The 27,029-nt window shown below is 39.3% G+C and overlaps 3 protein-coding genes and 1 non-coding gene across 6 annotated transcripts in view; 1 reads left to right on the top strand and 3 right to left on the bottom strand.

The window, feature by feature from the left end:
- Nucleotides 1-64: 64 nt before the first annotated feature.
- Nucleotides 65-5,454, top strand: acat2 (acetyl-CoA acetyltransferase 2). The gene is made up of 9 exons (XM_028439647.1): nt 65-220; nt 1,608-1,742; nt 2,951-3,132; nt 3,209-3,326; nt 3,418-3,561; nt 4,353-4,475; nt 4,562-4,716; nt 4,796-4,906; nt 5,030-5,454. The coding sequence occupies exons 1-9, from the start codon at nt 172-174 to the stop codon at nt 5,198-5,200; spliced, it is 1,188 nt and encodes a 395-aa protein (XP_028295448.1). The 5' UTR covers nt 65-171; the 3' UTR covers nt 5,201-5,454.
- A 306-nt stretch (nt 5,455-5,760) lies between these two features.
- tcp1 (t-complex 1) lies at nt 5,761-16,418 on the bottom strand. The gene is made up of 12 exons (XM_028439646.1): nt 16,266-16,418; nt 15,701-15,786; nt 15,160-15,288; nt 11,834-11,931; nt 11,636-11,746; nt 11,349-11,530; nt 10,439-10,565; nt 9,234-9,409; nt 9,005-9,128; nt 8,124-8,316; nt 7,146-7,309; nt 5,761-6,127 (listed from the first exon to the last, which is right to left on the bottom strand). The coding sequence occupies exons 1-12, from the start codon at nt 16,336-16,338 to the stop codon at nt 5,914-5,916; spliced, it is 1,677 nt and encodes a 558-aa protein (XP_028295447.1). The 5' UTR covers nt 16,339-16,418; the 3' UTR covers nt 5,761-5,913.
- LOC114458144 (small nucleolar RNA SNORA29) lies at nt 15,890-16,025 on the bottom strand. Its single transcript, XR_003672990.1, has one exon. It is a non-coding gene; the product is annotated as a small nucleolar RNA SNORA29 (small nucleolar RNA).
- Nucleotides 16,419-19,894: 3,476 nt separating the features above from the next.
- LOC114457731 (pleckstrin homology domain-containing family G member 1) overlaps nt 19,895-27,029 on the bottom strand; it is a 46,754-nt gene continuing 39,619 nt past the window's right edge. For 2 of the 3 annotated variants that reach the window (XM_028439761.1, XM_028439762.1), the window contains 8 exons: nt 26,626-26,712; nt 26,446-26,479; nt 26,257-26,346; nt 25,721-25,782; nt 25,450-25,641; nt 25,256-25,375; nt 23,365-25,147; nt 19,895-22,540 (listed from right to left, as the gene is read on the bottom strand). In XM_028439761.1, coding sequence (XP_028295562.1) covers nt 21,600-22,540; nt 23,365-25,147; nt 25,256-25,375; nt 25,450-25,641; nt 25,721-25,782; nt 26,257-26,346; nt 26,446-26,479; nt 26,626-26,712 — 3,309 coding nt within the window. In that variant the 3' untranslated portion in view covers nt 19,895-21,599. The remainder of the gene's footprint in view (nt 22,541-23,364; nt 25,148-25,255; nt 25,376-25,449; nt 25,642-25,720; nt 25,783-26,256; nt 26,347-26,445; nt 26,480-26,625; nt 26,713-27,029) is intronic. The other variant, XM_028439763.1, reaches the window with a different exon arrangement.

Genomic DNA, 27,029 nt, shown 5'->3' with positions numbered 1-27,029 from the left:
CGCACCGCTGCCTCCACCACCACCGGTCCAAGATGGCGGTGCTGTTGACGTGTCCCTCCACAGTCGATGCGGCGTCTACGTATATAAGGTCTTTGAGCAGTGCAGCTTAGTGTCAGTGAGCAGAGGAGCAAACAGCAGCAAACCCAGACCTCCAGTCTTCGACCAGCCACAATGAACACCGACGCGGTTGTTATCGTTTCTGCTGGACGGACACCAATTGGTAATTTATGCTCCGTTTTAATACACGTCAATCAAATTTTTTCCCCCTGATATTTGTAGTTTATCTCTCCTACACGGCGATTTATTCCAGCTTTGTTTCGTACAGCCTCCTACTTACAGTTGTCATGTTTTTTTATTTGATGTTTTCTCATAAAAATCAAGGTTATTGGTTGTTTTTTCATCAGGTAAAGTTAATTGAATACGTCTGACGTTGCTTGCTAGTCTGTGATTGGTCTGTTCTGTTTCCTGGAGCGAACGCTGTTCACTGATTGGCTCAGACGTAGTAGTGCCACGGCGCACGAGTCTGCTCCCATTGGATACTTGTCTGCGCGTGGAGAGCAAACGGGGCGGGTCCAACCTACTGGAAAAATTAAATTTAGTTTTTAGCAATTTTTAAAATATATATATATATATATAATTTTTTTTAAAATAACCTAAATAACGATATTAAAAGTATGGTAAATATGTTGGTAAAAAAACAAACAAAAACATCTTACCACTGCAATGACAAATAAAGTAATTAGTAGTAGTTTTAAAGAATTACATTGTGTTTTATAAATAAAGCTGATAGTAAACACTGATAAGTTTGAAAGGATTTTAAAACATTTACTCACTAATAGTCATGTTTTTTTTAATATCAGTAGACATTTTTTACCTTACCTTTGTATCATTATAACATTGTTTGAAATATAATTCTATGAAATGTGAGTATTTTTAAAAAGGTTATATAATCACTAAATGTAAATTCACATGATGTGAATAGTCATTATGATGCTTTTGTAGGAAAAAAAAACATGAATTGTTGTGTGAATTACTAAATAATTCAGTTGTGGAGATTTCAGCCCTTCTAAATACACTAATTTAAATAAACTCCACAACTTTTTCCATGTTTTTGTCACATGACTGCAGTCATTTTAAATGTCAAATTATTCAAAGGGCTCAACTTTCCTGGAATGATGTCATCATTTCTCAAAAATAAATTAAACTTAAATGACTGCTATCTCTCACTTATTGCTTGGATATTGTAGGCGCCGTACGTACTTTATGTGTCAATTATACGTCGAAGTGCAAATTTTGGTAAATTTTTGTTGAACTTGCTGGTTTTCCCGCCTAAAATTTGCAACCCACTTAAGATCAAAGTACTTGATATTTGGCCCCTGAACTAAAATGAGTTTGAAAACCCTGACCTACAAAGTCCAACCTGTTCTTTCTGTGGGAACATTTTGTATGAACCCACTTTGCCACTATTGACAAATTTGCTAATCATTATTTACCCTGTGTCAGTTCAAACAATAAAGAAGAAGAAGAAACATTATTAACAATACATTCTGAGTGACTGAATACATTTATTTTGAATTGAACCTGATTAATGTGCTTGTTTCCCACAGGGTGTCTGAATGGTTCTCTGTCCACAGTAGAGCTACAGGACCTGGGATCAGCAGTGATCAAAGACACGCTGAGTCGTGCTGGGGTGAAGCCTGAGGAGATCTCTGAGGTTATTATGGGACATGTCCTAACAGCAGGTAAAGGTTCAGGAGGTCTAGGACACTGGGTGACTATATATTGATTTCTGAAAAAGAGGGCACTTGGCTTGACCTTGGCATGCTCAAAAAGTACTCAACGTTTTCTTTTTTTTAATCTACCTTGTAACGGCAAAATACAATATAGTAGATAAATAAGTTGTTATTCTCCATTAGGTTTAAAAATGCATTTCTCTCTTTATAACAAAGACTTGTGTCTCTTGGGAAACACGGACATTTTGATGAGTTTGTTAAAATCCGGCTGGAGGATCTGGACAATACGTGAAAAGAGGATGTCTGGGTAAATCCAGACGTATGGTCGCCTTACTCTAATGCTGCGTTCACACCGAATGCATCTTCTGCGGCACCGGACGCATCTGCCGCACGAAACGTTCCGCAGGATCAAAAAATGTCCCCATTCTCTTCATATGTGCATCTGAAGCGAAGCACCGCCCACCAGCGACACATCCAACTCGGTGAGTTTCACTGCCTGCTAAAGCGAGGAGCTGCGCTCCTTTTTCTCCTCTCATAAAAATAAACCACCAGCGAAAAAAGCCGGCGTGATTAGCGGCTAATGCTGTCCGAGCTCAGTGCAGACTTTCAAAGATGAAAACTACAGAGAGAACTTTTACCTGCCACTACCACCTCCTCGCTGATCCTCCTCCACGCCAAATCCTTCCTAGTCCAGTCCCGGTTATAAAGGTCGTGTCATACAGCTCCAGGTGGTCACACATGGCTTCTACTCCAGGGGTGCTGGACTCCGGCTCCAACACACCTCGTTGAAACCAATGTGTTGTCATCTAGTTCTGCAGAAGCATGTTAACGAGCCATTCAGTTGATTCAGGTGTGTTGGTGGAACAGTGACACATCTAAAAGTCTCAGGAATCCAGCTCTCGAGGACTGGAGTCCGGCAACCCTGTTCTACTCCATGGCTGAATGGGTGAACAGACCTGTGTCCGTGTTGACGACATGTCGTCATCGTCAACAAAGACTCTGATTGGCTTTTGTCATGCGAAACAGTCGCAGGAGTTCAATAGTTTCAACTCTTGCGAATGTGCCAATATGACCGCACCACCACACAGGAAATTTTGCCTCTGGGACGCATCTATCCACTGACTTTGTATGTAATCTGATCACGCGAACATTTCGAGACGCATCCGTGTGAAAGCAGCATAAGCTTCACTTAATGCATTTTAAACGTCCTCTTACAGGTCATGGTCAGAACCCGGCCCGTCAGGCCAGTGTTGAGGCAGGTATTCCTTATGGGGTCCCAGCATGGAGCTGCCAGATGGTGTGTGGCTCTGGACTCAAAGCTGTGTGTTTGGGAGCTCAGTCCATCCTGACCGGAGAGTCCAGTGTGGTGGTCGCTGGGGGCATGGAGAGTATGAGCAAAGTGGGTCAGGGCGACAGCAGCAGCATCGCAGGAAATAACATATACTGTAAATGATATTATTTTGACTGCATTTCAGGCACCGCACACACTCCACATGAGAACAGGAATGAAGATGGGCAATACCACACTGCAGGACTCCATGGTAGATGACGGCCTGACAGATGCGTTCCATGGCTACCACATGGGAATCACAGGTTTACATCTGCACAGCATCAACCGGTTTAACCGCGACATATTTATGTCTGTTTCTTACGATCACCCTTTGTCTTAAATGTGCTTGATCAGCTGAAAATGTGGCTAAACAATGGAATGTCACTCGAGCGGAACAGGATGAGTTTGCTGTTCAGTCCCAGAACAAAGCAGAAGCTGCTCAGAAAGCAGGACATTTCACCAAAGAGATCGTCCCCGTCTCAGTGCCTTCAAAGAAAGGTTAGCGACCCCAAAGACATTTTTATTTAGAATCACGTGACACCTAAACATTCTGTCCAACTCCATTTCCTTTAGTTAAAAAAGGTTTAAAAGATACCAAATATGTAGTAACGTAATATATATGTGCTCAATTAGATTTCTTTTTTAAAATTACTGAATTGACTTAAGTTATTTATTCTGTTATTCAAAGTCTACAAATATCTGGCCATGACTGCTGTTTTAAAAAAAAATCTTTAAAATGACTCCAAATCTACTCACATTTATTTTCTGCCCTATTTTAGTTCTATTATAGTCCTGTATAAGATTCATAAGTATTTCTGTTTATTTCATCATAATATTCATGAAAAAATCTTGCCTGATGACGATGTACATTTTATTTTATTTTTATTTTTTTAACGTCACAAGGTGAAAATCCTTATACGTCATTTACAAATACAGAGTTGTGCTCATATATTTAACTGCATTTAGTTTTTTTTTTTAATATTAACTATTTGTATATTTTACAGTGAAAGTATAGAACATAGTTGTTTGTGTTGTTTTAATTTGAAAAAAAAGATAAATGTATTTCTATCAGTAATTTTTTTTTAAATCAATTGTTAGACCTTTAGGTGACCCCATTTTAACTTCAGGCGACCCCAAGGTTGAAAAACACTGGGTAAGTCAGTGCCCTGTAATGTAGCACAGGGGTCATTCCCAGTAATGGAGGTTCTGCTCCTAGTTCCAACACAGCTGAGAGGATCAGGCTTTCTTTCCATTAGGACTGGGATTAATGACCAGTTTTCCACCTTCAGGTCCTGTTCAGCTCACTGTTGACGAGTTTCCCAGACACGGCAGCACCATAGAGAGCTTGTCCAAACTCAAACCCTGCTTCATCAAGGACAGCAGTGGAACCGTCACTGCTGGGAACACTTCAGGTTCATCATATCAAACATGGAATGAGTTTGTAGAGTGAACCGGTTCTCAAGTTCTGCCCAATAACGTTGTTTCTATTCTTTGAAAGGTATCAATGATGGAGCAGCAGCTGCTGTCCTCATGAGCCAATCAGAAGCCGGGAGGCGTGGCATTAAACCAATGGCTAGGATAGTATCCTGGGCTCAAGCTGGTCTGGACCCTGCCATCATGGGAACTGGGCCAATACCAGCTATCAGGAAAGCGGTAAGAGGTGAACAGCAAAACAAGGTGAAACATGTTTTTCCTATTTTAATTCTCTTTATGTTGTTAACTTCCTGTTTAGGTAGAGAAAGCTGGCTGGCAGCTGGACCAAGTTGATTTATTTGAGATCAATGAAGCCTTTGCAGCCCAATCTATCGCTGTGGTCAAAGAGCTCGGACTGAACACTGACAAGGTGCCCACGTCATCATTATTATAGTTTTTAAACATAAGCAGTGGTTTGTCTTTAGTTTTCTTTTTACAACTTGCCGGGGCTGACTTGTATTTAAACTGCTTTCTACCATGAATTCGTCTGCAGGTGAATGTTAGCGGTGGAGCCATAGCTCTGGGTCATCCCATCGGTATGTCAGGCTGCAGAATCCTGGTGACGCTGCTTCATGCTCTGCAGAGAACTGGAGGCAACAAAGGAGTAGCATCACTGTGTATTGGAGGAGGGATGGGCATTGCCATGTGTGTGGAGAGAGTCTGAAATCACATACTGTACCTTAGGTTTGCACTTAGATTATGAATGATTAAGGGACGATGCAATGGTTTACACTGTAGTATGAAATGTATCTGTTCCGCTTCTTCCTTTGTGCTACATGAGATTGTAAATTGTCCGCTACACTGTGAACTCCTCAGGTTTAATTCATGCAACATTATAAATGATAAGTCTTGTTTTATCAGCCTGGTAAATGATTAATGGTGGTCAACTTAAAAACCAGCAATTATTTAAAAAAAAAAGTGGGAAATATAACGTGCCATTATTATGGTTAAGTTGTGAGAAAGTTAGTATAAATAATTTGCTTTTATTACTAATTGTCATTTAATGCTACACTTGTTCTTTCTTAAATCAGTCATTTACTTGCCTTCCACACAAACAAATGCCATATTCCAGTCAATGTGCTCACTAATAATAAATATACTGGACCTGTAAGAACATATGCAACTATATTTTTCTTGTGATGACCATTAAAGTCTGAGCTTACCGTTGATCATTGATGTTTATTAACCACATCCAGTTAATTTGAATTGTTAAATCAACAGTCATTTATAGCCATTGAACTTTTATTAGTTTCCAAAAAACACTGACTTACTAGTTGCATTGTGGGAGATCAGTAAACAGAAAGTGCAGGGGCTACACTGGACTAGCCATGAAAAGCTTTAATGGTATAAATACAGACTTGGAACCAACGTGACTGTTCAACCATTCAATGATCCAGACTGCACAGCGTCCTGGTATGAAGGCCCTCCCTCCTTTGGCTCTGGGAACAATTTGATGAGGTCATCGATGCGGAGAATAGTGATAGCTGCCTCTGTGGCAAACTTGAGACTTTTGGTCTTCACCATGGTGGGTTCATACACGCCAGCCTGACGGTTGTCTCTGGGTTTACCATTGACCAGGTCCAGACCAATCCTAGCGCACACGAGTGATGAAAGTCAGTTTAAAACAACTGTACAATAACATACTGGCAACAATATTTTTGTCTGATCAGACCAGGATTGGGGTCAATTATAATCATGTAACTGATAATTACAATTATGGCATAATTGTACTTTTTAATATCTGTTGTCATAATTAAATTGTAATGTCAAATTCTATTAAAAAAAGTCAATTATCATTTAACGCAAAACTGGGGAATTATGTTTACGTTCTACTCATTTGTAGTTAATATTAAAATATGTTTCATATCAAGCTTTCTCAGATTTGACCATTTAAAAAAAATATAAATCTAGGGGTATACTGACACAGAAAGGGCTCAGATGCCCATACCAAAAACATTAGTAACCTATATTTTCATTGATTAGGAAGCCTAATAAGGTAACCAATAGATAGTAAAGAAATTATGATAAATATTTGTTTTTAGTGTATTTTACAGCTGATTTAGAACCCGTTGTCATTAGAGATGCTAACAGAAAGCTAGCACAAAAGGAAGCTTAATTTCTATTAGGTTATTTCAGGCTCAGTAATTGGTCTTTAGTAACTCAGAGTGTATTTTTTTTTTTATCTCTTGCCACAAAGTGTGGAAGATGGATATAGATTTGAGCTCAGTCTGAGCTAATGGGGACAGCTTTTCTTAGAAACTGTTTAAGATACAACAACCAATATCGGTGTGTGGCTTCATGGTATCAATACCTTGATGGTGTTCAAAAATGAGAAGCGCGCAATTATTTTTTCCAGAGTTATTGCCCTTCTGTTGATGTTGATGACTATGTCTTCTTGTAATTGGAAAAATGCTGGTGTCACTGTGATCACAATTGAATTGGACATTTGTGACTAAAAACATAATTTTTTTAACTGAAATTGACCACAACCCTGGATTAGACTAAATGGTTTATTGGCTAAAAACTAATACTGTCCTGATTTACTTGTGTAAAAAAAAAAAAGCCAGAGAGCTGATTAGTCCTGTTCTCTTGTGAGCAGATGCACTCACCATTTGAGGTTCTTTCGTTCAGGGTTAACCTGGGCCTCATTGTGAAAGGCCCTCAGCTTTGCCACCAGGTCAGTGGAGTCCTGAGCTGCGTTCACTGACAGAGTCTTAGGGATGACGAGAAGAGAACGAGCAAACTCTGCAATAGCCAGCTGCTCTCTGGATCCCTGAGGAAATCATTAAAAATAATGTTCAGTGTTTGAAAACAAACCAAGATCTACACTCACATTTAACTCAAGAAGCACCTGTGGGAGAACAAAACACATTATATATATATATATAAAAAAACAGGCACCACATCACACATTTTGTTATTTACTTTTTAATTTCTTTCCTCTGAACTTCACATTAAGATATTACTTTTGTGTTGGCCATCTGGTACATTTAGGAGTACCTGCAGCAGTGCAATCAAACAAACCCTCAATGCTGATTAATATTCATCCATTTAATTTATAAAATTCTTAAATTTGCTTTTAAAGGACAAAAAAAAGGTATGACAAAAGAAGCATTCCAACACCAATGAAGATAAATACACTACTAAACAGGAAGAAAGACCCATCCTATTCCTCTTGCTTCACCTTCTCTTCTCAATTTAAAAAAAAAAAAAAAAACTCAAATTACTTCATCTTGCTTTCTCTTCTAAGTTGGCCTGTCAACTCCCACGTGACGACTGCAATTGGTGTCTTTCAGCCGATAAATTGTGAGATTTATAGTTTTTAAACCGTCATAGATGAAACAGCTTGGTTGCGTACTAAGCTTTATGTTACTTGTCATTTTAGGAAACCAAACTAAATAAATTCAGTTCGCAGTGCACTGCTGCATCCAAGCTATAAATAAATTGATATTCTGCGGACTTGCTATTTACCTTTAAATTATTCTCACTATTGCTTGTATGTTTTTAAGGGCAGATGTGAGTGAAATGCTGCCTCTGTAGATCTTTGACAGAGCAGCTGAAAACCTGTTTTCTTAAATAAATCATACCATGCTTGTGGCGTAGTTTTCCAGGTAAATGGACAAAGCGGCCTCCACTGCACCTCCTCCAGGTACCAAAGACTTTGACTCCAGAACCCTTTTGACCACACAGAGTGCGTCGTGGAGCGACCGCTCCATCTCATCACACATGAAGTCGTTGGCTCCACGAAGGATGATGGAGGCAGATGTGCGCGCTTTGGTGCTGAAGTGGTAAAAAAACAACAGTAAAGTTACACATTGGTTAATATTCCAGTGTTAAAAACATCGAAGTTATGACTAAGGTTAAATTCTTGGTCATGATATCAAAGGGCAGCTAAAAATGTCCATACGTCTTGTAACAAACACAACAGCTTAGTTCACGCGTGTCAAACTCAAGGCCTAGGGGCCGAATCTGGCCCTTTCGAGCACCCAATTCGGCCCACAGCAGAAAGCAAAAAAAAAAAAAAAAACATGAATCCTTGTGTATAGTACCAACTAATTCAGTTGGCGATCTCTCCAAATTGATACACAAATTCAATAAAACTTCAAAATATTAGCAGGGCTCAGATTTCTCCCCATCCTAGCCTTTATCACGATACCAGCCATTTTTTTTTTATTTTTTTACCTCAAATTATTAAAAGAACACAATTTTTCCCAAATCCTGCATTTTCTTTAAATATTCAACAAAATTTTCTTTAACATAAAAATGGGTCAAAATTAAATAAATTGAAAGTGAAAATTGTCGCTTATTGCTTTGATAATAATAGTGTTGTACATATTCTAGAATTTATTTAGACGTGGATGTGTAAACTAGAGCATACTAATGAATAAATTACAAATTTTCCCAAATAAAATCTGTGGCCCACTCAGGAGAATGAGTTTGAGAACCCTGGCTTGGTTTATGTTCTTACTTCTTAACAAGGATGAGCTCATCATCACAGATCCGATCCTGCACTACCTCCTCAGCTTGGCCCAGCATCGTGGCCTCAAAGGACTCCTCTCCCTCCAGGTTAGTCAGAGATGGACACATGACAGCTGAGAACACAAACAGACACACAGCTCTATTAGTGAAATAGAATTACAATCACACATTACAATTACCACAAAGATGCAACAAACTCAAGCAGTGTATAGCTTTACCTCCCGTTGCCTTAGCGATGCGTTTAAGGTCCTGCTTGAGAACCCTTCGTACTGCCATGACTCCGGCATCCACGAAATACTTGAGGCACATGTCGTCAATGCCTCCAGTTGTCAGTACGACGTTGGCACCAGCAGCCAAAATCTTTTGGATCCTTTCCTTAGTTATGTCTGACTCACTGAATCCAGGAAAAAAAAAAAAAAAAAAAAAAAAAAAACATACATCAGCATAACCTTTAACAACATCCAAAACATGCTTAGACAAACATAAAGTATGGTTTCTGTTAAACCTCCTCTGCAACATTAACACCATCAGCCTGTTCCAACAGATATCTACTACAACACAATCTAGAGCAGTAGTTCCTAAACTTTTAGTGGTTGTGACCCTATTTTGTATCACACATTTTTGGTGACCCTAGAGACTATCTCTAAAATAACTGTTTCTTTTTTTTTTAAATCATGTTTTTTATAGTGTGTTAAAAATACAGTGACAATATTCACCAGCTCAGGTATTTTCATACTGCGTTTTATTTTAATTAGATTTATATTTGGAAAAGTGAAAGTATAGAATATAGTTAAGAGAATGTATGTGGCATTTTAATTTGAAAAAGAATAATTTTTATTTTGAGCTTTCTGCCCCTTCATGCACTCTTTATCCATTTCTGTGATACTGTTTTATATATCATTGCATATTTGTATTGTTTTTGTATAGATTCATTTATATTACTTTTGTATTTCAATTTTTATTCTTTTATACTGTTTTTCTTTTACTCTAAACTTGGGGACATTATTTCATGATGTACATGTTCATGCACATAATGACAAATACAAATCTTTGATTAATGTTTTGTTTTTGTGTGCAAAATAATACATACATTCATTTAAAAAACCTAAATATACAAAAATGAAATTTTTTACATGTAAATATTACTAGAAATTTCCAAGCACCCCACAAGGGGTCACGACCCCAAGGTTAAGAAACACTGATCTAGAGGTTTGAATATAAAGTAGAATGTAAATGATTTGTTTGTCCAGTGTATAATGGTGACCCTGTAGCTTAGAGGGAAGCTACGGCCTTCACTACACACTGATCTTGCTTTCTCCCACGCGTATCACTGTGAGAACTACGAGTCAGCACCACAGCAAATTTAAATGGGACAGTATAGCTCACAGAGGCAGAATAATGAAGCTACAGCAGCAACACCCACCGCTGCCTGATCTGGTCCAGTTTTTCTGGGTCACTGACGATGACTTGGATACCCATCTTCATTTTGGTTTTCTGCAGGCTGAAGTCCAGACATGCAATCTTGGCGTTAACGATCCTTTTTAGCATGCCTTTGAGAAAAAAATAAATGAAAATGTAAAAATCATACATACATTTTGCCTGGAGGAAAACCACTACTAAAGGAAAATTAAAGTAATCTTTCCTTCCTGGCAGCCATTATATAATTGTCTGACCTAAAGTAGCGTCACAGTACTAATAGTGTGACTGTGCTCCTTTAAAAGTCAAGTTTATTTCTCCCACGCGTATCACTGCACACATCACAGGTCAGACGCAGCAGCAAATTTAAATGGGAACACGATCAAAACCTGAGTTTAAAGAGTAACTAAACATCAAACCCACTTTTTATTCCTGCTGAATGCATATGTATTTGGGTATTAAATAAAGCTGTTGATTGATCTTCCTCAAAATGTGAACGTTTTAGTTAAAGTATTATAATTTTACGAGTCACTGGCCTCTAAGGGTTGAACACCCGCTATTACAGTTAAAATTTGCTATTGGCTGAGAGATTATGACACCTCATTTGAATTATCGTGCTCACCAACTGTACTGTTGGCCCTGCCCCTCCTATGAAAACAAAGTTGGGAGGAGGGACTTGTTTTCATCTTATCACAGTTATTATTGATTGACAGCCCCAATGTGGAACACTATGCTCCGTGTATTCCTGCAGAATGTTTTTGACTGTTTCCATAAAGAACAGATTCTGGTCAAATCAATGTGTGTATTTCAATTCCAATTTTTTTGAATTTACCCCCTAGTGGCAGGTCAGCAGAAAGCAGGCGTATAGTCACTCTTTAAAATTATTGGTGCAAAGCTTATATATATGTAATATGCACCTTGACATCCAACTGTGCAGTTCAGTGCGTATCCATTGACCAGGAAACTTTCCTTTTGGCTGCGCCCGTGGGCTTTCAGCACATTGACAGAGTTGATGGGGTACTTGGCAACTCCTTTGGTATCCACAAACTTCACAGCCAAGGTAGCATCCACCACCATGTTAGCAAAGAACTCCGCATCACTTTAAACTCTGGGTCAAGGATAATAATAAAATTTAAAAAAAACTGACTGCACATGTATTACATGAAACACCTTTGTGAGGAATTAGACCCTTTTTAAAGGATACGCTCCGATGATCTTTGAAGACATGGAGGTCTTGGCTGCGTTTATTAGGCACTCTCTGCCCAGGTCATCTGTGCTCATGGTGAGGTTCTCATTGATGTATCGAACGGCTTCTCTGGAAATAGAAAATAAAAACGTTATGATCAAAGGTGCAAAAAGACATTTCAGAAAGGATTTATACTAATTGTCACTGTCTACCTACTTGCAGGCCAGACGATATCCACTGATGATTGACGTCGGGTGAATCTTCTGCTTCACCAGCTCATCTGCACTTTTCAGCAACTCTGCAGCAATAATCACCTATAGAAACAAAGCTTAACTATAACTCCTCACTTCTTTTTTTTAATCTTATCTCAGGGTCAGCGCTGTTGAACGTAGTAGGGGCCCCCGACATTGTAATTTTGCTCCCCTACGGAGCAATGGCGCACCCCACGTTCAGTTTTCAGCAACGTAGGGGGGATTTTCTCTTTTTCCTTTTTTAATTGGTAAGGTCGTAATAATAGTTGCACACTTGGACACAAAATACACTTCCAGGTTGTTTAAACTATTTAATCTCCATAACCAAAAAACACAAAGATCAGCCGCACCATCAATTTAATACAGGTGATCTGCTCGGATGCCCCTGTTTTTATCTGAGGACCCCTGCCGCCACTTAGTTGCCCCGATGCTGCCTGTGTAATTACTTTGTTTATATTGGACGATATTTATGATTTCCAACTGTGTGCTTCAACCAGACGTAGTGTGTAGTGCACATTAAGCTGCTCGTCATGTTTCTAACTCACAACAGATCATATTACACGTGCGCGCACGAATTTGAATACCATCTGATTGAAACGTATTCGGACTTAGAGATATCGTCTTTATTCTGCCATCCAATGTGGCAACAGATGCCACAGAGTCGTACTGCCTCATGCGTCATCAAAATACGAAGCATCACAGCAATAACAAGTGGAAAACAGCAGCACCTACTGTATGAGAAGCACTACCTCAGTATACCTCTTCAGCATCGGTGGTCTAATATTCGGGTAGGGATGAACTGTGATTATATTCCATAATTAATATGCTTTGGTATAACATAACCTAACCGCTAGAGCCGACATGGGCTCGTCTGTAAACGGTCGCATTTACGGGTTCAATAAACCGGAAGAGATTCAAATTCTGATGGAGTTATGCTTTACAGTCCGCATGAACAGGACTGAATCATTACAACCGCTAAAGCGGACATGGGCTTCGCTAGAGCTGGGCGATATATCGAATATACTCGATATATCGCAGCTTGTAGTCTGTGCGGTGTTGAAAATGACCATACCGTTAAACTCGGACTTTTTTTTTTTTTTTTAAATATCATAGTGGCATTATGCACAAAAGGTGCACTTAAATTTAGTGTTGTTTTGAAATGTCATCTTAATGACAACATGCACAAAAGGGCACTGTTTGTTTTAAAATATTGTAGTGGCATTATGTACAAAAAGTGCACTTTAATTTTGTGTTTTGAAATGCCATGTGAGTTGCATCCTGCACTAATGTCTTGTTTTGAAATGTCTCTGTGACAATTTTGCACAGAACGTGCACTTTCTGTTGACAATTTTATGTTTGAGCCACTCACTGTTTAATAAATACAGTTATGTTAACTTTGACTTAGTTGTGATATCCCCTTTTTTGCATGAAAGTTTAAAATTGGCATATATTAATGCAGTATGATCAAGAATGTTTTAATGTAGACATATAGAATCATCATACTGGTGTGATTTTGTGCATCAAAGTGTTAATTCAAGGGTAATGCAAAATATCGAGATATATATCGTGTATCGTGACATGGCCTAAAAATATCGCGGTATTTATAAAAGGCCATATCGCCCAGCCCTAGGCTTCGCTATAAACAAGCACATCATACTGCTCACACTGCTTCACACCATTTACACTGATGTCGACCCCATATGTCATTACGTCCGACCAGTATAAAACAAAATCTCATCTGTAGTAGTAGTATTTCAGAGCATGGAAGATGCCGCAAGATGTTTAATATCAACCTAACCACTAGAAACGAGTGTATCATGTTTTCCCTGCAGTGTGTGCTTTCTCCTCGCCCTCCGCTGTCTTTTCAGTTTCAGGTGTCTCGATGCTAGAGCTGGTGGTTCCTGATCGATGGTTCACGATTCAATTAGTCTGGAACACTTGAATGGACTATCCCTCTATCCTATTCTTAGGCCTGTAGCAACGCGTCGACAACGTCGACTACTCAGTTCTAAGAAAATAATCGACACGTCGCCACACCACACGCGCGTGAGTGACCAAAACAAACCAGCATGGAGGACGAAGCTCCATCTCCAACCACCTCTCAGAGTCAGGAGCCTGTCCTCCCAAGCTCTACATGTCACCAAAACACAACCCTCCGCCCTACACTAAAGCTGTGGGAATGCTTTAAAGGCAGCCATAACCATCAAGGTATAGTTATTTGCAGTCTTTGCGCGGTGGCCACCGCCAGCGGAGCCTCTTACCCGCGGTGTCCGCCAGCAGAGGAGACGTAAGCGGTGTGATCAGAAGCAGAAGCAAGGATGCCGAGCGGGGCTAGCAACCAAGCTAAGTATAAGTATTTTATTTTCTTCATCTTTTGCCTCCAAACAGGCTGGATGACAAAGAGGTTCACCCTCAGCACCTGCAGGTTTGTTCTATAGTGGAATGAATGGGGCAAACTAGAAACTATTTGGTGCATTTTGTACATAACAGAATGAAACAAGGGGAGGCGGGGCCGTTAGCATTTTTGTTTACAAAGGTTCTAATTGGATTGGAATTGTTACCAGTTAAGGAAGGTACAACTACAGTATATACCTCTGGGCCTCAATATTTAATATTAATTGCAAGTGCAATTTTGTTTTTGAGGGAGACTTGATAAAGCATTTTATTTATTGGTTTGGTTATGTGTGGTTTAAAAGTAATTTATTAGTATTTTTTTGGTATTTATTTGAGGATTTTATGGTTTTTATTAATTGTGCAACAGAAAAATAATTGTTAGATGAATTGTCTAATTAGTCATTAGAACAGTCGACTATTCGATAAAATAAACGCCCGAATAATCGCTTTAGAAATAATCATTTACCTTCAACCCTAACCATTCTGTTTGCCCATTTGTTCACTAACTAATTCATCATCAAATTCAACAATTCAACAAAACTTTACTTCACTAAATTTGGCCCTCAGAGATTTATACATTTCATAATTGTCCGCACCACGCGATCCCCCTATGCTGTGATAAATTCCTGGTGAGAACCCTGTTATCGCTTTCCTTTTTTCCCCCCACTCTCTTAACACATTGTGCCATTATTTCATTAGGAGTGAGAGAGACAACACAGCACCATTCCTTCAGACGATAAAGGGCAGTTTCTGTTCTGTTTCCTGTGAGAACAGCCAAACATCCGTCAGATGTTTGGTATAAATACAGGATTACAAAGGCATGTTCACTTCTAACAACAAGCTTTGGTTTCATTCAGGGCCGATAAAGAGCTATGAACAGGTTTTGGTCATACTCACCACAGATGTCGTTCCATCTCCTACTTCTTTGTCCTGAAGATCAGCCAGTTCACACAGCACCTTAGCTGCAGGATGCTCCACCTCCAGCAGCTTCAGAATGGTAGCTCCATCGTTGGTGATTGTCACATCCTGTCAAAGACAAACACAATTCACATTTAAACAATTTAAGCTCTTTTATTTTTATTAAATATTTCACATATTTAGTACTGAGATAAAAGGGTGAGCAAAGGCTAAAGAAAGTGATATCATATTTATAACAGTTCTTGGACCATTTAATGTTGAAAAATAAGAATGGAAGGGGGATCAGAAGCTATAATAAAATTGAGTGATAACTTATTGCAGACTGCTCTTACTGACAGGATAGTAAATATTAAAGATGTTTAAGGGGGCATATTATGCTATTTTTCTCATATTTTGCATCTTATTCTCATTTACACAAGTCAAACCGCACATGGGCATTGTTTGTGCCAACGCCCTTCTCTTTGCGTTTACCAAACAAGTAGAAGTCTGAAAACGTTCGTATGTTAAACTTAATACAAACCCCAATATCGTCCACAAGCATCTTATCGAGGCCAACAGGTCCAAGGGAGCTCTTGACGATGTTAGCGATGGATGCCGCGGCCATGACTGCACAAAACAAAAACATCAACACCTTAGACCAGACTGGTTCATTTTTTTTAAAATTATTTTTATACAGCATTGTTAACACATTTTACTGAGCCTGGTGAACATATTTTTGTTCTGTCACTTTATTTAGTGAGGCGCACATTCAGCAGCCACACCTTCAGACCGTGACAGTGTTTTTCTACCCCGTTAGCATAGCCATACGTTCAATGAAGGATGAAAGACGGCACTAATACGGGACATGCACAACATTCCGTTAAACTGCACGATGTTCGCCCTTAGAGGACTCAAGTGAGCTTTAAAACACAAGCAGAACACAATGGAACCAGTTTGAGTTCCCATTGTTAATGTAGCGCTAGCTTGAGTCGCACGTGTGCTACACAGTCATTGACTGCGGACGGTTTTGTCTGTTAAAAGCCGACACACTGAAAGCACGTATAAACACACGTTCGCAGACAGACTAACACAACAGGACAACTCACCATTTTGAGTGCGAACAGATTCTCCTGTGGTCCTCTGACCGAGCACATTTAACGGACCGTCCAGCATCGACATTTTGGAAGCTGTGAAAAGAAAGAAGGTGTCGCGGTGCACTATGGGTAAACCGGCTGTGTGCAGAAGCTTCGAGAAGAAAATAGAACGTTTTAAAATGGAGACACGTGATATGATTAGCTCTCCGTGTGTGAACACGTCACGATCAAATTTCAGACAAAACCAGACCGAAAAGACTTTCTTTTATAGCAAAAATGAAAGATTGATTAAGGGTACATCTCTAAACTACAGGTACCAGCATGCATCACGTCCCTGTGGCGCGTTTCCGCCATGTAGACGCCGCATCGACTGCTGCCGCCCACTAGAGCGGTGCGTCAACAGGGCGGCCATCTTGGACCGGTGGCAATCGCTCTTGCAGTGTGATACATCTACAGAGGAATTTTCACGGGGTCTTTTAGATAGATAGATAGATAGATAGATAGATAGATAGATAGATAGATAGATAGATAGATAGAGGACAAAAGGAACCTAGAAAACGCTGAGATGAGCTCAGGTTTTTATTGACAACATTGTTTAAGGCTATACATTGCATTTGACAATTATTATTATTATTGTATAATTTTATTACTACTGTATATTTGTTATTGCTATTCTTAAAATAATCATTATATTCTCATATTATTGTATTTTTTACTTATTAATACTTTATATTGTAGTTAGTGGTATGTATTATGTATTATTATTGCTATTATTATTATTATTATTATTATTATTATTATTATTCAATATTGTTTATTATTAATATTATTGTTTTTATTATTGTATTATAGTTACTGGATTCTTATATTATGTTGTTATTATTATTATTATTATTATTATTATTATTATTATTATTATTATTATTATTATTATTATTATTATACTATTACTATTGTTACTATCACTATTACTATTATATCATCATCATTAATGATTGTAGCCAAAGAATTGAAATATTCAAGGATGTGAGTGAGGAGATGAAGTGTTGAGTGGTAAAACCAGCATTTTAAATATATCCAAGCATCTTGTATCATAGCTACATGTGTGACATTTAAAAAAAAAAAAAAAAACAGTTTAGAAATCGGTTCAAAATTCAACCAATAATTCTGCTTAGAGATTTAGAAATACCTCTTTCTGTCGTAATGTCCACGCACCGCTGCCTCCACCTGTACAAATGCTGCGTAAAAGCAGACCATTTAGAATGATCACTGATCCACAGACCCACAACGCTACAAAATGTAGGCTAAAGCTTTTGCCCAATATTCTGCTTGATTAGCCAATTACAAGACGTTTACCAAATTATCTGTCCATTAAATATATTATTTAACTGCAGTTATAATATATAATATAATAGACACCTGTGCGGTAATAATTGTAGGCTACGTGAACCAGCCATGTGCTGCCATCTAGTGGCATAAATCGAAATAGCAGTTATAACTGTATTTCTTTTTTGTTTCCCATAAGTTATATTTAACTATAATGATGATCATTTTTTCCTCAAATAATTGCAAACAGTGAGAACACAAAGCAAATATGCACTTAAATCAAATATACATGTAACTTGAGTTACTTTAATTGTAACTAGTAATATATTACAACTTTATTTTAATAATGTTGCACAATTTCTGAAAATATTTCACGTTCATGTGAGATGGACCTTCATGTATCTCACATGAATGTGAAATCATTTCAGAAATTGCTGTCGGCTTTGTTAGATTGACAAACATCATGCAATAGTATGACTGAGAATTTAAACATGCGGTCATTAAAGGTTGTATTGTGGAAGACAATGTGCAGTTTATTTCCCGCCAAATAATTTGGGTACTATAATCCATAACAATTAGCCTATTAAACAAAAAAATATTCACTAGTTTGAGGGGTTGTCCTTGGTGTTATAGAGGTTGACTCTTTGGTTTACGTTTCCATTTAATTAAAAAAAAAAAGTTCATTAAATACTGCATCAATTTTCTCACATTTCCCTCTGCCGACATGGTGCTGTGAGTTGGGGATGACATGGTTACAGTAAAAACCATGTTGTTCCCACTTTCCACACCTTGTCTTCACCTGTGTTCACTATTACCTTTAAACCTTTGCCCTTAAATCCATGGGACATGTGACTTCCCAATGCAATACACTCCCAAATGGTCAAACTAATAAAAAAAAGACTAAATAAACCTAAACCAGAGTAAGTATAAATGGCTCTTACAACTAGAATTTATGTAAAGACATGTGGGTTTGGCCTGTGAGACTTAAGTGAATCATGCCTTTTGGTTTAATGAATAATTTGAAAAGACCATATGCATAATATTAGTGTTGCTTGGTTCATTTGTAATAGAAACGGAACCCCCAGAGCCCTCATATAACAGATTTCCCTTTCTTGGCAACATTAGTAAATTTGTTTTTATTCACGGCACCTTTCGCTAAACATCTTGTGCTTAATTTGTACAAAAGGCAAACAAATAAACCACTTTTTTCCTTGAATATTTAACAAAACTATGCAGTTGTGCAATTTGCATTTCCTACAAAAAAGCTAGTTTTGTGCCTTAAGTGCCTTTTGTGGTTCAATACTTTTTGAGTTGTTGAAATGATTTTGTTTTTTCAATTTGAAAATGTTCTCTTTTACACCAATTCATTTTTATCTTTTTTTTTAATTTATCAAACCAACATAGTTGAACACATGATTGTGGTGGTTTGATAAATGTTGTTTTAATTTTAAGAATAGTCATTAAAAAAACAAAAAACAAAAATCTCTTTAAATTTTTCAGAAATTTCAGGCGACCCCATTTAAACTCCAGGAGACCCTAAGGTTGAAAAACACTGATTTAATGGCTCCTGAATAGATTTACTTCTATAGTTTTTATTATTTATCATAAGCACTCTCTGTAGTTCCATTGTGTACGTGAAATGTTTTATTTTAGCTCATATTTATTTTTAGCCAGCCCGCTAACCCTTTTATTTTAGCCCTAACCCAGGAAATACCTTAAAACATTTTTAAAAAAAATGTGTTTTTAAAGGTGGAATTTGCCGTGTTAAATATGTTAAAATGAAAAACAAAATATATGACAAAAGCGGGATTCGAACCCACGGCAGCGGAAGGAAGAATTAATGTTTTTTATCAGAAATGGCTCATGGAATAAAAGGTTGTTGATGGAAAACCTTTGTTTGAGTTGTTAGTTCACAAATTGAACACCCTCATAAGGTCAATTTACACATAAATGACCAAAATTACACCTTTGGGAAAGTTATTACCTAGAAATATGTGATATACTTTGAGAAAACATGCAAACTCTTTACACTTTTTTAGGCAAGATGGGTTGTTATATACAGTATGATCATTTATCACATGTTCAGCAGTTTAAGCTACATTTTCCTTTCTCTGACCACTTTTATTAGATATGTTCAGTTTACTGTCCTAACACACAAAAACTACAATTTTCATCTAATTCAACAATCACATCAGTTTTTTGTTGTTACTTTAGGTGTTCAAAAAGATTTTGTCTTTGGTCCTCCTTTAAAAAAAAAAAATGAATAAAAACATTTTATTTACCCCTGCAAAATATCAGCCAGAACACAAACCCTGTTAATTTTAGTTTTTAATGGCATCATATATTAAATCTACTGTAGTTCCTACAGATGAATCCTCCACACAAACCACACACGAATTAATTTTCCCAGAATTTAATCTGAATTTATTTCCTCCAATACAATGTTTAGATGAGCAACAGCAACTAAGCAGTTAAAAATACAGTATATTTAATTTAAACATTTAAAAGCCTTATAAATCATACAAGGGTAACTTAAAAATGTACATCTTTACACTGCATTTCCAAACTAACCTTAGAAAAATTAAAAAGACAAATGTGCAAAAAAAAAAAAAAAAAAACAGTAGACAAAGAACAATTTCCACCGGTGGTGACACACAACCAACATGTACAAATAAAGAAAAAGAAAACATACTTCATATTCTGTGTTTGATCCAAATGTACTGAAATCCATTTGACTGTGGTAGTGTACTGAGAGATGTAGTTTTTTTTTTTTTTTTTTTTTTACAGTTTTTGGCAGTGCATGGTTAAAAAAAAAATTCACAGTAATTTAAAATGTGAATTCTTAAAACCCTCAAAACTTAAAACCATCCTTATTATAAAGAAGTTTTACTGTCCTCAGTGAACAGTTATTGTGCCCTAAATGTTACAAAGGGGAGCAACAGGGGTATTCTTAAATAAATAGTTCATAGTTTACATTTTTCTTAAAAGAAGGAGAACAAATTTAGCGAGTGTGACGTAAACTTTGAGGGCAGAGAAACCAAATGTCCTGTTTGAACCTGAATGAAGTGACGACAACTTTAGTGTAACAGAGTGAGAACGTGCAGATCAGTAGTGTGAGAATTGGGCGTGCCCCATGGTGTAAACGAGATAAACAGCCGTCAAACCATTTTAATAGATTAAAAATAATAATAATATAAGTCACGTAGAACAAAATACAGTACTTCAGTCATTGAACCGACCCTTCTTAGTGCTCTCGTGGTCCCTTCTGAAAGCAAAGGCTAAAATGAGCATTATAGGGGGCAGAAAACTACCAGTAATTTACATGACAGATACCATCCAAACTGTTAAATCTACAGTAACATCCTCACAGGCTTGAAATAAATACAGTCCTATGGTTTCCTTAAGGAGAATCTAAAGAAATCTGAATAAAGTTGACTTTTAAAGCATAACACCCTACATGTGACAAAGACAGCAGGTAGAGTTGTGTACAATAACTTCACGCAGAGCTGCTATTTCGAGTGTAGCTGTGCTTAACCCAATTGGACCCTGAAAAAGCTGAGTTTGTTGCAGTAAATGCTGAAGAAATGCTCCGAAGCTGGAGTAGCTCCCCTGAAAGTTTAAAACGCTGCTCTGTTTAAAGCTGTTCGAGTGTGGCCACCATTAAAAACACAAGCCTAGACCCTGGTTGAGTTCTCCTAAACAGGACAAAACCAGCCAGAGCTGAAAGTGCAGTTAAACACCATTAAGATCCAAACTAAAAGAAAGTTCTCACTGACTGCAGATGGTCAAAGAAAAATCTGCTTAAGATCATCCAGTTAGAACTGTTTAGAGCGTCATGAAGGTTAAATCCATACAGCTAAACTTAAATCCTTAAGCTTTGATGTGACAGTGAAACTATTTAATCTATTGTTTTTTAGCACAAACCTAAACCAATGTCATGTTTGTTGAAATGTGTGTAATGTGTGTGCAGTAGTCATTTCATTTGGGTTGATGGTCTAGGTACAGCAGCACTGTCTGGTTTCAGGCAAAGCTACTGGAGCTCAGACACTGAAACTTCTCCCGCAGAGACTGGACAATGTTGGGTTGGCTATGCTGCGGTTCGCTCCACAGGTATTTTTCTATGTGCTCACGATCCAGAGAACGGACCGGGGTGGACGGAAGACTCTGAGACTGAACGGGAGCTCGGCTCTGGCCGGACAGGACCTCAGTGCTGCAGTTTCTGTGCAACAACCTCTGCTGGTCTTGTTCGCTCTCGTCCTCGGAGCGGATCTCCACGTAGTCGTCGTCGTCTTCCTCGTTGTCCTTGTAGTTTGCCAGGTAGTTCTGTGTGGCGGACAGGATGCTGAGTGCAGAGGCTCGGTTCAGCACCACCACTTGCTGACCGTCCTGTAGAGTCAGGTCTGATTGTCCCTGTGTGGACCGCTCTGGAAGGCTGCTCTGACGCCCCGTCAGGCCTAAACTGGGGCCATGGAGTCTGTTTCGGGATGGAGACTGGAGCTTGTTCTCCTGCTGCTCGTTACCCAGCGAGCCGGATGACTGACCCTGACCAGACTTTAAAGGCAAAGAGGGTGTATTGAAAGACGGATGTCTCTTAATTGTGCTGTAGATGTGCTCCTCTTTATGGCTCGGCACTGACATACACGAGCTCCATCTCTGTGTGGGTGGAGTTGATGGAGACGAGGGGAAGGTCTTAAGAGAAGGGATGGAGCAAGCAGTGTTAAGTCTTTGCTGTGGGGTAGAACAAACTCGATCCTCAGACTCCCTATAGGAAGACAGAAGACAGGCCAGTTCTCCGTTGCTATAGGTGGAGTGAAGCCAGTCCTCCTCACGAGATGTCTCGGGCAAGGACGGAGATGATGGCAACCCTGGATGGTTGTGATGTGCAATAGAAGACGTCTGAGCAGGTGGATCTCTGAACATCACCTGGTCATAGAGCTGGGAATACTCTGCTATCCTTGCACCTGCACAGAAAACAGGTAACATTAGGGCTGCTGCGTAGCAAAGGTCAGGTCCAGGCAATGTTAGGCAAAACAAGGCAGCAGCTGTTAGCATGTAAAGCAGAGGTCACCAGCCAGAGCATCCTCTTTAAGCACATCAACAGCATGGAGTCGTTGGTAATTTAAAGTTTAATTAAAAGTTTTTAACAATGGCTTATTGGCTCCATAAGTAAAAAAAAAAACCTGATGTTTAAAAACGCCATTTTTACATTTACTCTAATTGTTTACAGGAAAGCAAAATACAAAATTCTGTAAAAAAAAAAATCCTGTTTTTAAGATGAAATTCCAATTATTTCCAGTCATCATCTACAATAACTCAATTATTTTATTTTTCATTGATGAACATTGAAAATCTATTTGCAAGAATTTGCAGGTATATGTTTGCATTAACGTTTACAGTCAAACATTTGGCCTGTAACTTTCACATTTTAATTTACATCTTCATAAACTTTATACCCACATGTTCCCTAAATATAGTCACACCGTCTGACATAGGCCACGCCCACGGCATATTTCTCTTTGTAAGTCACTACACATCAAAAACCTACTTTTTCGAACTCCTCCTAGTGTTTAATCTCTATCTGCACCAAACTTTGCACATACAATCTCCAGACCTGCCTTATCGCCCCAAGCCTGTCATCCACCCATGAAATCCGCAAAACCTGGGGACCGAGTCACGCGGGAAACCACTTGTGAATTGTGGTAGACAAATTTAAGTATGTGAAATGCTTCTAGCAGTCCCTAACCCAGAATAGTATACAGAAACACATTGATGAGTTTCCTGTTACCTATGGCGGCTCCACCTTGCTTCTTCTCCTCCAATATGGCTGCAAGATCTTTCTGCCTTCTCTCTGTTCTGGCTCGACTGCAGGAGTCTCCAGGGTCCATGCTCCTCATGCGGAGCAGCTGGTTTGCTTTCCTGATCTTCTGGCTGTACTGTCGGGCCATTAGGAAAACCCGACTCTTGGATTTGTCCATGAGTTCCAGTGGAAAATCCACAGACTCTCCCAGAAGAAGAGACGAGGATGCCAGCGGTGAGTCCAGACCAGCCAGCTCGCCTGGAAACAAACTATGAAGGTCTTTAGGGGGGGTCTCCGCTTGAGGGGTGTTTCTTTGGGGAAGCTCCACCAGATCATCGTCCTCAAGACGAAAGCTGCCACTGCTCAGACGTGCCAGTCTGTTGCGGATGCTCTTCACTGTGCCTGGGAGGGGTTCTGGTGTGACGGGGAGAGGATGAGATGAAGGGCCAGGGCTGTGGATTTCATCTTCAGTGGTGGCTTTACTTTGATCATCAGGAAGGTTGATTACTGGAATGGTGAAGGATGGCGTCGAAGTGACAGGTGGAGGTTTGGGATGATGTGATGTAGGACTCTTGGTTAAAGCATTGACTGAATGACTTTTCCTAGCGATGTTTCTCAGGGCTTTCCTGGCTGACTCACTGGAGCTCACTGGGAATGCAGCGGGAAGTCGATCAGCTTTCTTTTCGTTATTCTTGATGTAGTTTTCCAGGTCGTTCCAGATTTCATCAACGTGTTCGGACATCTTATCTCCTTTCTGCGAGCGGTGAGAAAAAGTTTCAGAGGCTGAAGAGGACGAGTTATCTGGCTCAGAGGAACAACGGGCAAGCGAGGACAGTTCTGGTCCTTCGTCATCTCCAAAATGGAGGCTCTCCTCCGAAACAAAACCACCAAGGCTTCCAGTCAGGTCGTGCTCTGAGGCCAGCAGACTGTCCCGTTCTTCTGTTATTCTACAGCCTGCTTTGTTGTCCTTCAAGTCTTTGGCTAAAGGTTGCCTAAAACAGATGGTGTCATATATGTTTTCCTCTACTATTTGGAGCTCACATGTCCCAGAGTTTTCTTGTTGAGTGTTCACCCCTGGTGAACCATCTGCTTCACTCACAGTCTTAGTGACTCTGAGAGCTCCCTCACAGTCAGAGATCTTTGCATCTTTAGGTGTTACTTCCTGTGGCTGGCTTTCTTCCTGGTCCCTTCTGATCAGACCCATCCTCTTTAGGTCCTCATAGCTGATATTATCATACACGTTTTCAATATCATCCAGTGTCAGCTGCTCGGCCGAGGACGACGCAGACATGTCATTGCTCGAGGACTCCGTGTGGATCACCTCCAGGTTGCTGTGCTCGTCCTCAGGGCTCTCTGGTACTTCTAAAGCTTTCTCCCCAGCACTGCTCGCCCTTCGTAGGACTCTGCCGTCGTCAAGTGGAGGATCGATCTGCACCGCAGGCACCTGCTCAACATGCCAGCTGCTGGGCCGTGCTGTTCGAGGGGACAAAGGAGCCTCCGAAGGCGCTTCTGAGTCTTGTCTGCTCAGCTCTGTGGGGACAAACATCTGGTAGATGTCCTCGTCCTCGTCGTCAGGCTGCACGGTTCTTTGGCGAGTGGGGAACATGGCTCTGCGAGCCCGATGATCAGCCCAGATGTTTCTGACCAAGGGTTCACTGTCTGTGATCCTCACAATCGGTACGGGGGAGTCTGGAGGTTCTTCTGTTACGTTGGGCGTCCTGACGAGCGGCGGGTGGTGACTTCCTTGCCTTACGAGCGACTCCCGAGCTCTCTGGAGTCAAGAGTAAAGGGCAATGCTTTATTCACATGTCAACACATTTAAGATGCAAAGAGCAATGTTGAAATTTTTGGTCTCTTGAAAGCAGTTTTAAAGTAATACCTGCAGATCTGAGGTGCTCATGTTGAAGGCCTTCCACTGCTCTATGCTATCAACAGAAGCCTGGGGGTTTAGCCTTTTTCTACTGCTTTTACCAGGTATTCGAAGCCTGGTCCCACCCCCCTGTGAACAAGGGTTTAAATGTCATCATTATGTCTGATAGAAGTAAAGATAACAAGTCAGAAAGAGAAACTCACAAGACCACTATCATCTTCATCATCAGCATCCTGCTGGTTTGGCTCCTCCCCTTCCTCCCTGTCACTGTGGTCAAAGTGATCGCTGGGATCCAGGGACTCCTGTGATTGGTTGATGAGGCTGCGGCTGCGGCCGATAGTGCCCAGAGCCAGCTGGGACACCGGAGACAGCAGGGTGGCACCTAGACTTGATCTCTAAAAAGGATAAAGAACCGTGTTAAGAGGTGATTTGAAATGTTATCAAAAATTGAGATACATGGTTGTTCAGACTCACTTTGTCACCGTCACTGTTTGCTGCATTTAGCTTTGCGTTCTTCAATAGTTTTGACAAAGGCTCTAGAAAAGGAAAAAAATAAAATTTTTAGTCTCGACAAATGTTTTTTAAGGACTTAAGAGCTCAAATACATGGGGCGCCGAATGTAAATACTCATTCACTTTTTCATAGCCGACATGTTTTTAACATTTATCTCATTTTTCTTTCATTTGTGACAGAAATTCATGTAGAACAGCATGTTCTATATCACTGTTAAAAATATGCACACATGAAATCTAAATGTAAATGTAAAATGTAAATGTAAATGTTAAATCGAAATGTAAATGTTAAATCTAAATGTAAATGTTAAATCTAAATGTAAATGTTAAATCTAAATGTAAATGTTAAATCTAAATGTAAATGTTAAATCTAAATTGGTCGCCAAATGTAAAGCTAAATGTTTAGAAATTATGCAAAGTGGGCAGGTCAGCACCTGTCGATCACACATTTGGCACCACATACAAATACAGCAGTGAAGTAGATTCTTCTTTCCTAACCTTTGCGTCTTGCTCTACGAGGGGTGGGACCCTCCTTGGTCTGAGGAGAGTCCTTGTCTCCATCAGGGCTGTAGTGAAACCCCGGATGATCTGCAGAAGTGATTTAAAAATACAACATTTAGCATCTATGTTTGTGTTTCTGTGCTTTTGACTATAAAACATAAATCAATTACATTAATCAGCACTTACGCATTGCATCCATCTCCAAAATGGCTTGTTTGGCCTAGAAATGAATAGAAATTAGTCCATTATATATGTGATTATGTTTGACACCAGGTGGCACTACATGCTCAATCCATCAACCCTCTTGTGCTAATGCCATTTGTGATCAATAAAGAATCAGTCAGGAGATGAGCGGAGGATGCTTACCTTAGCTGGGATTTTGGCAGGATGGTTTTCAAGTATTAGTCTTTTTAGATGCAGGATCCACATGCGCTTGTCTTGCTGTGATTTGGCCTGAGGACAGAGTGTAAAAACATGGCTGAGCCAAAGCTGTCATACGTGTACTTAAAAACCAGCCCCTGAGGGCTAAAATAAACCCTGTCTTACATCAAACGCATTAACTTAAAAAAAACAAAAAAAAAACCCAGCTTGTGTGTAACAATAATGACTGCCAACTTTACAACATGTCTGTGCAACTTCCATGAACACAGTTGAGATGTTCTACTAAACAATCAGGCACCTTAAGATAATCATCACACTTTCTTGCACAATACACTTAGGCACAGTAAAAATAAAGGGGTTATTATGTTTAAGAGGGATTTGACGTGCAA

The sequence above is a fragment of the Gouania willdenowi genome, chromosome 24 (assembly GCF_900634775.1).
Source record: "Gouania willdenowi chromosome 24, fGouWil2.1, whole genome shotgun sequence".
NCBI lineage: Eukaryota > Metazoa > Chordata > Actinopteri > Blenniiformes > Gobiesocidae > Gouania > Gouania willdenowi.
Note: the sequence above shows the minus strand (reverse complement) of the source record. Positions and strands in the feature narration are given on the sequence as shown.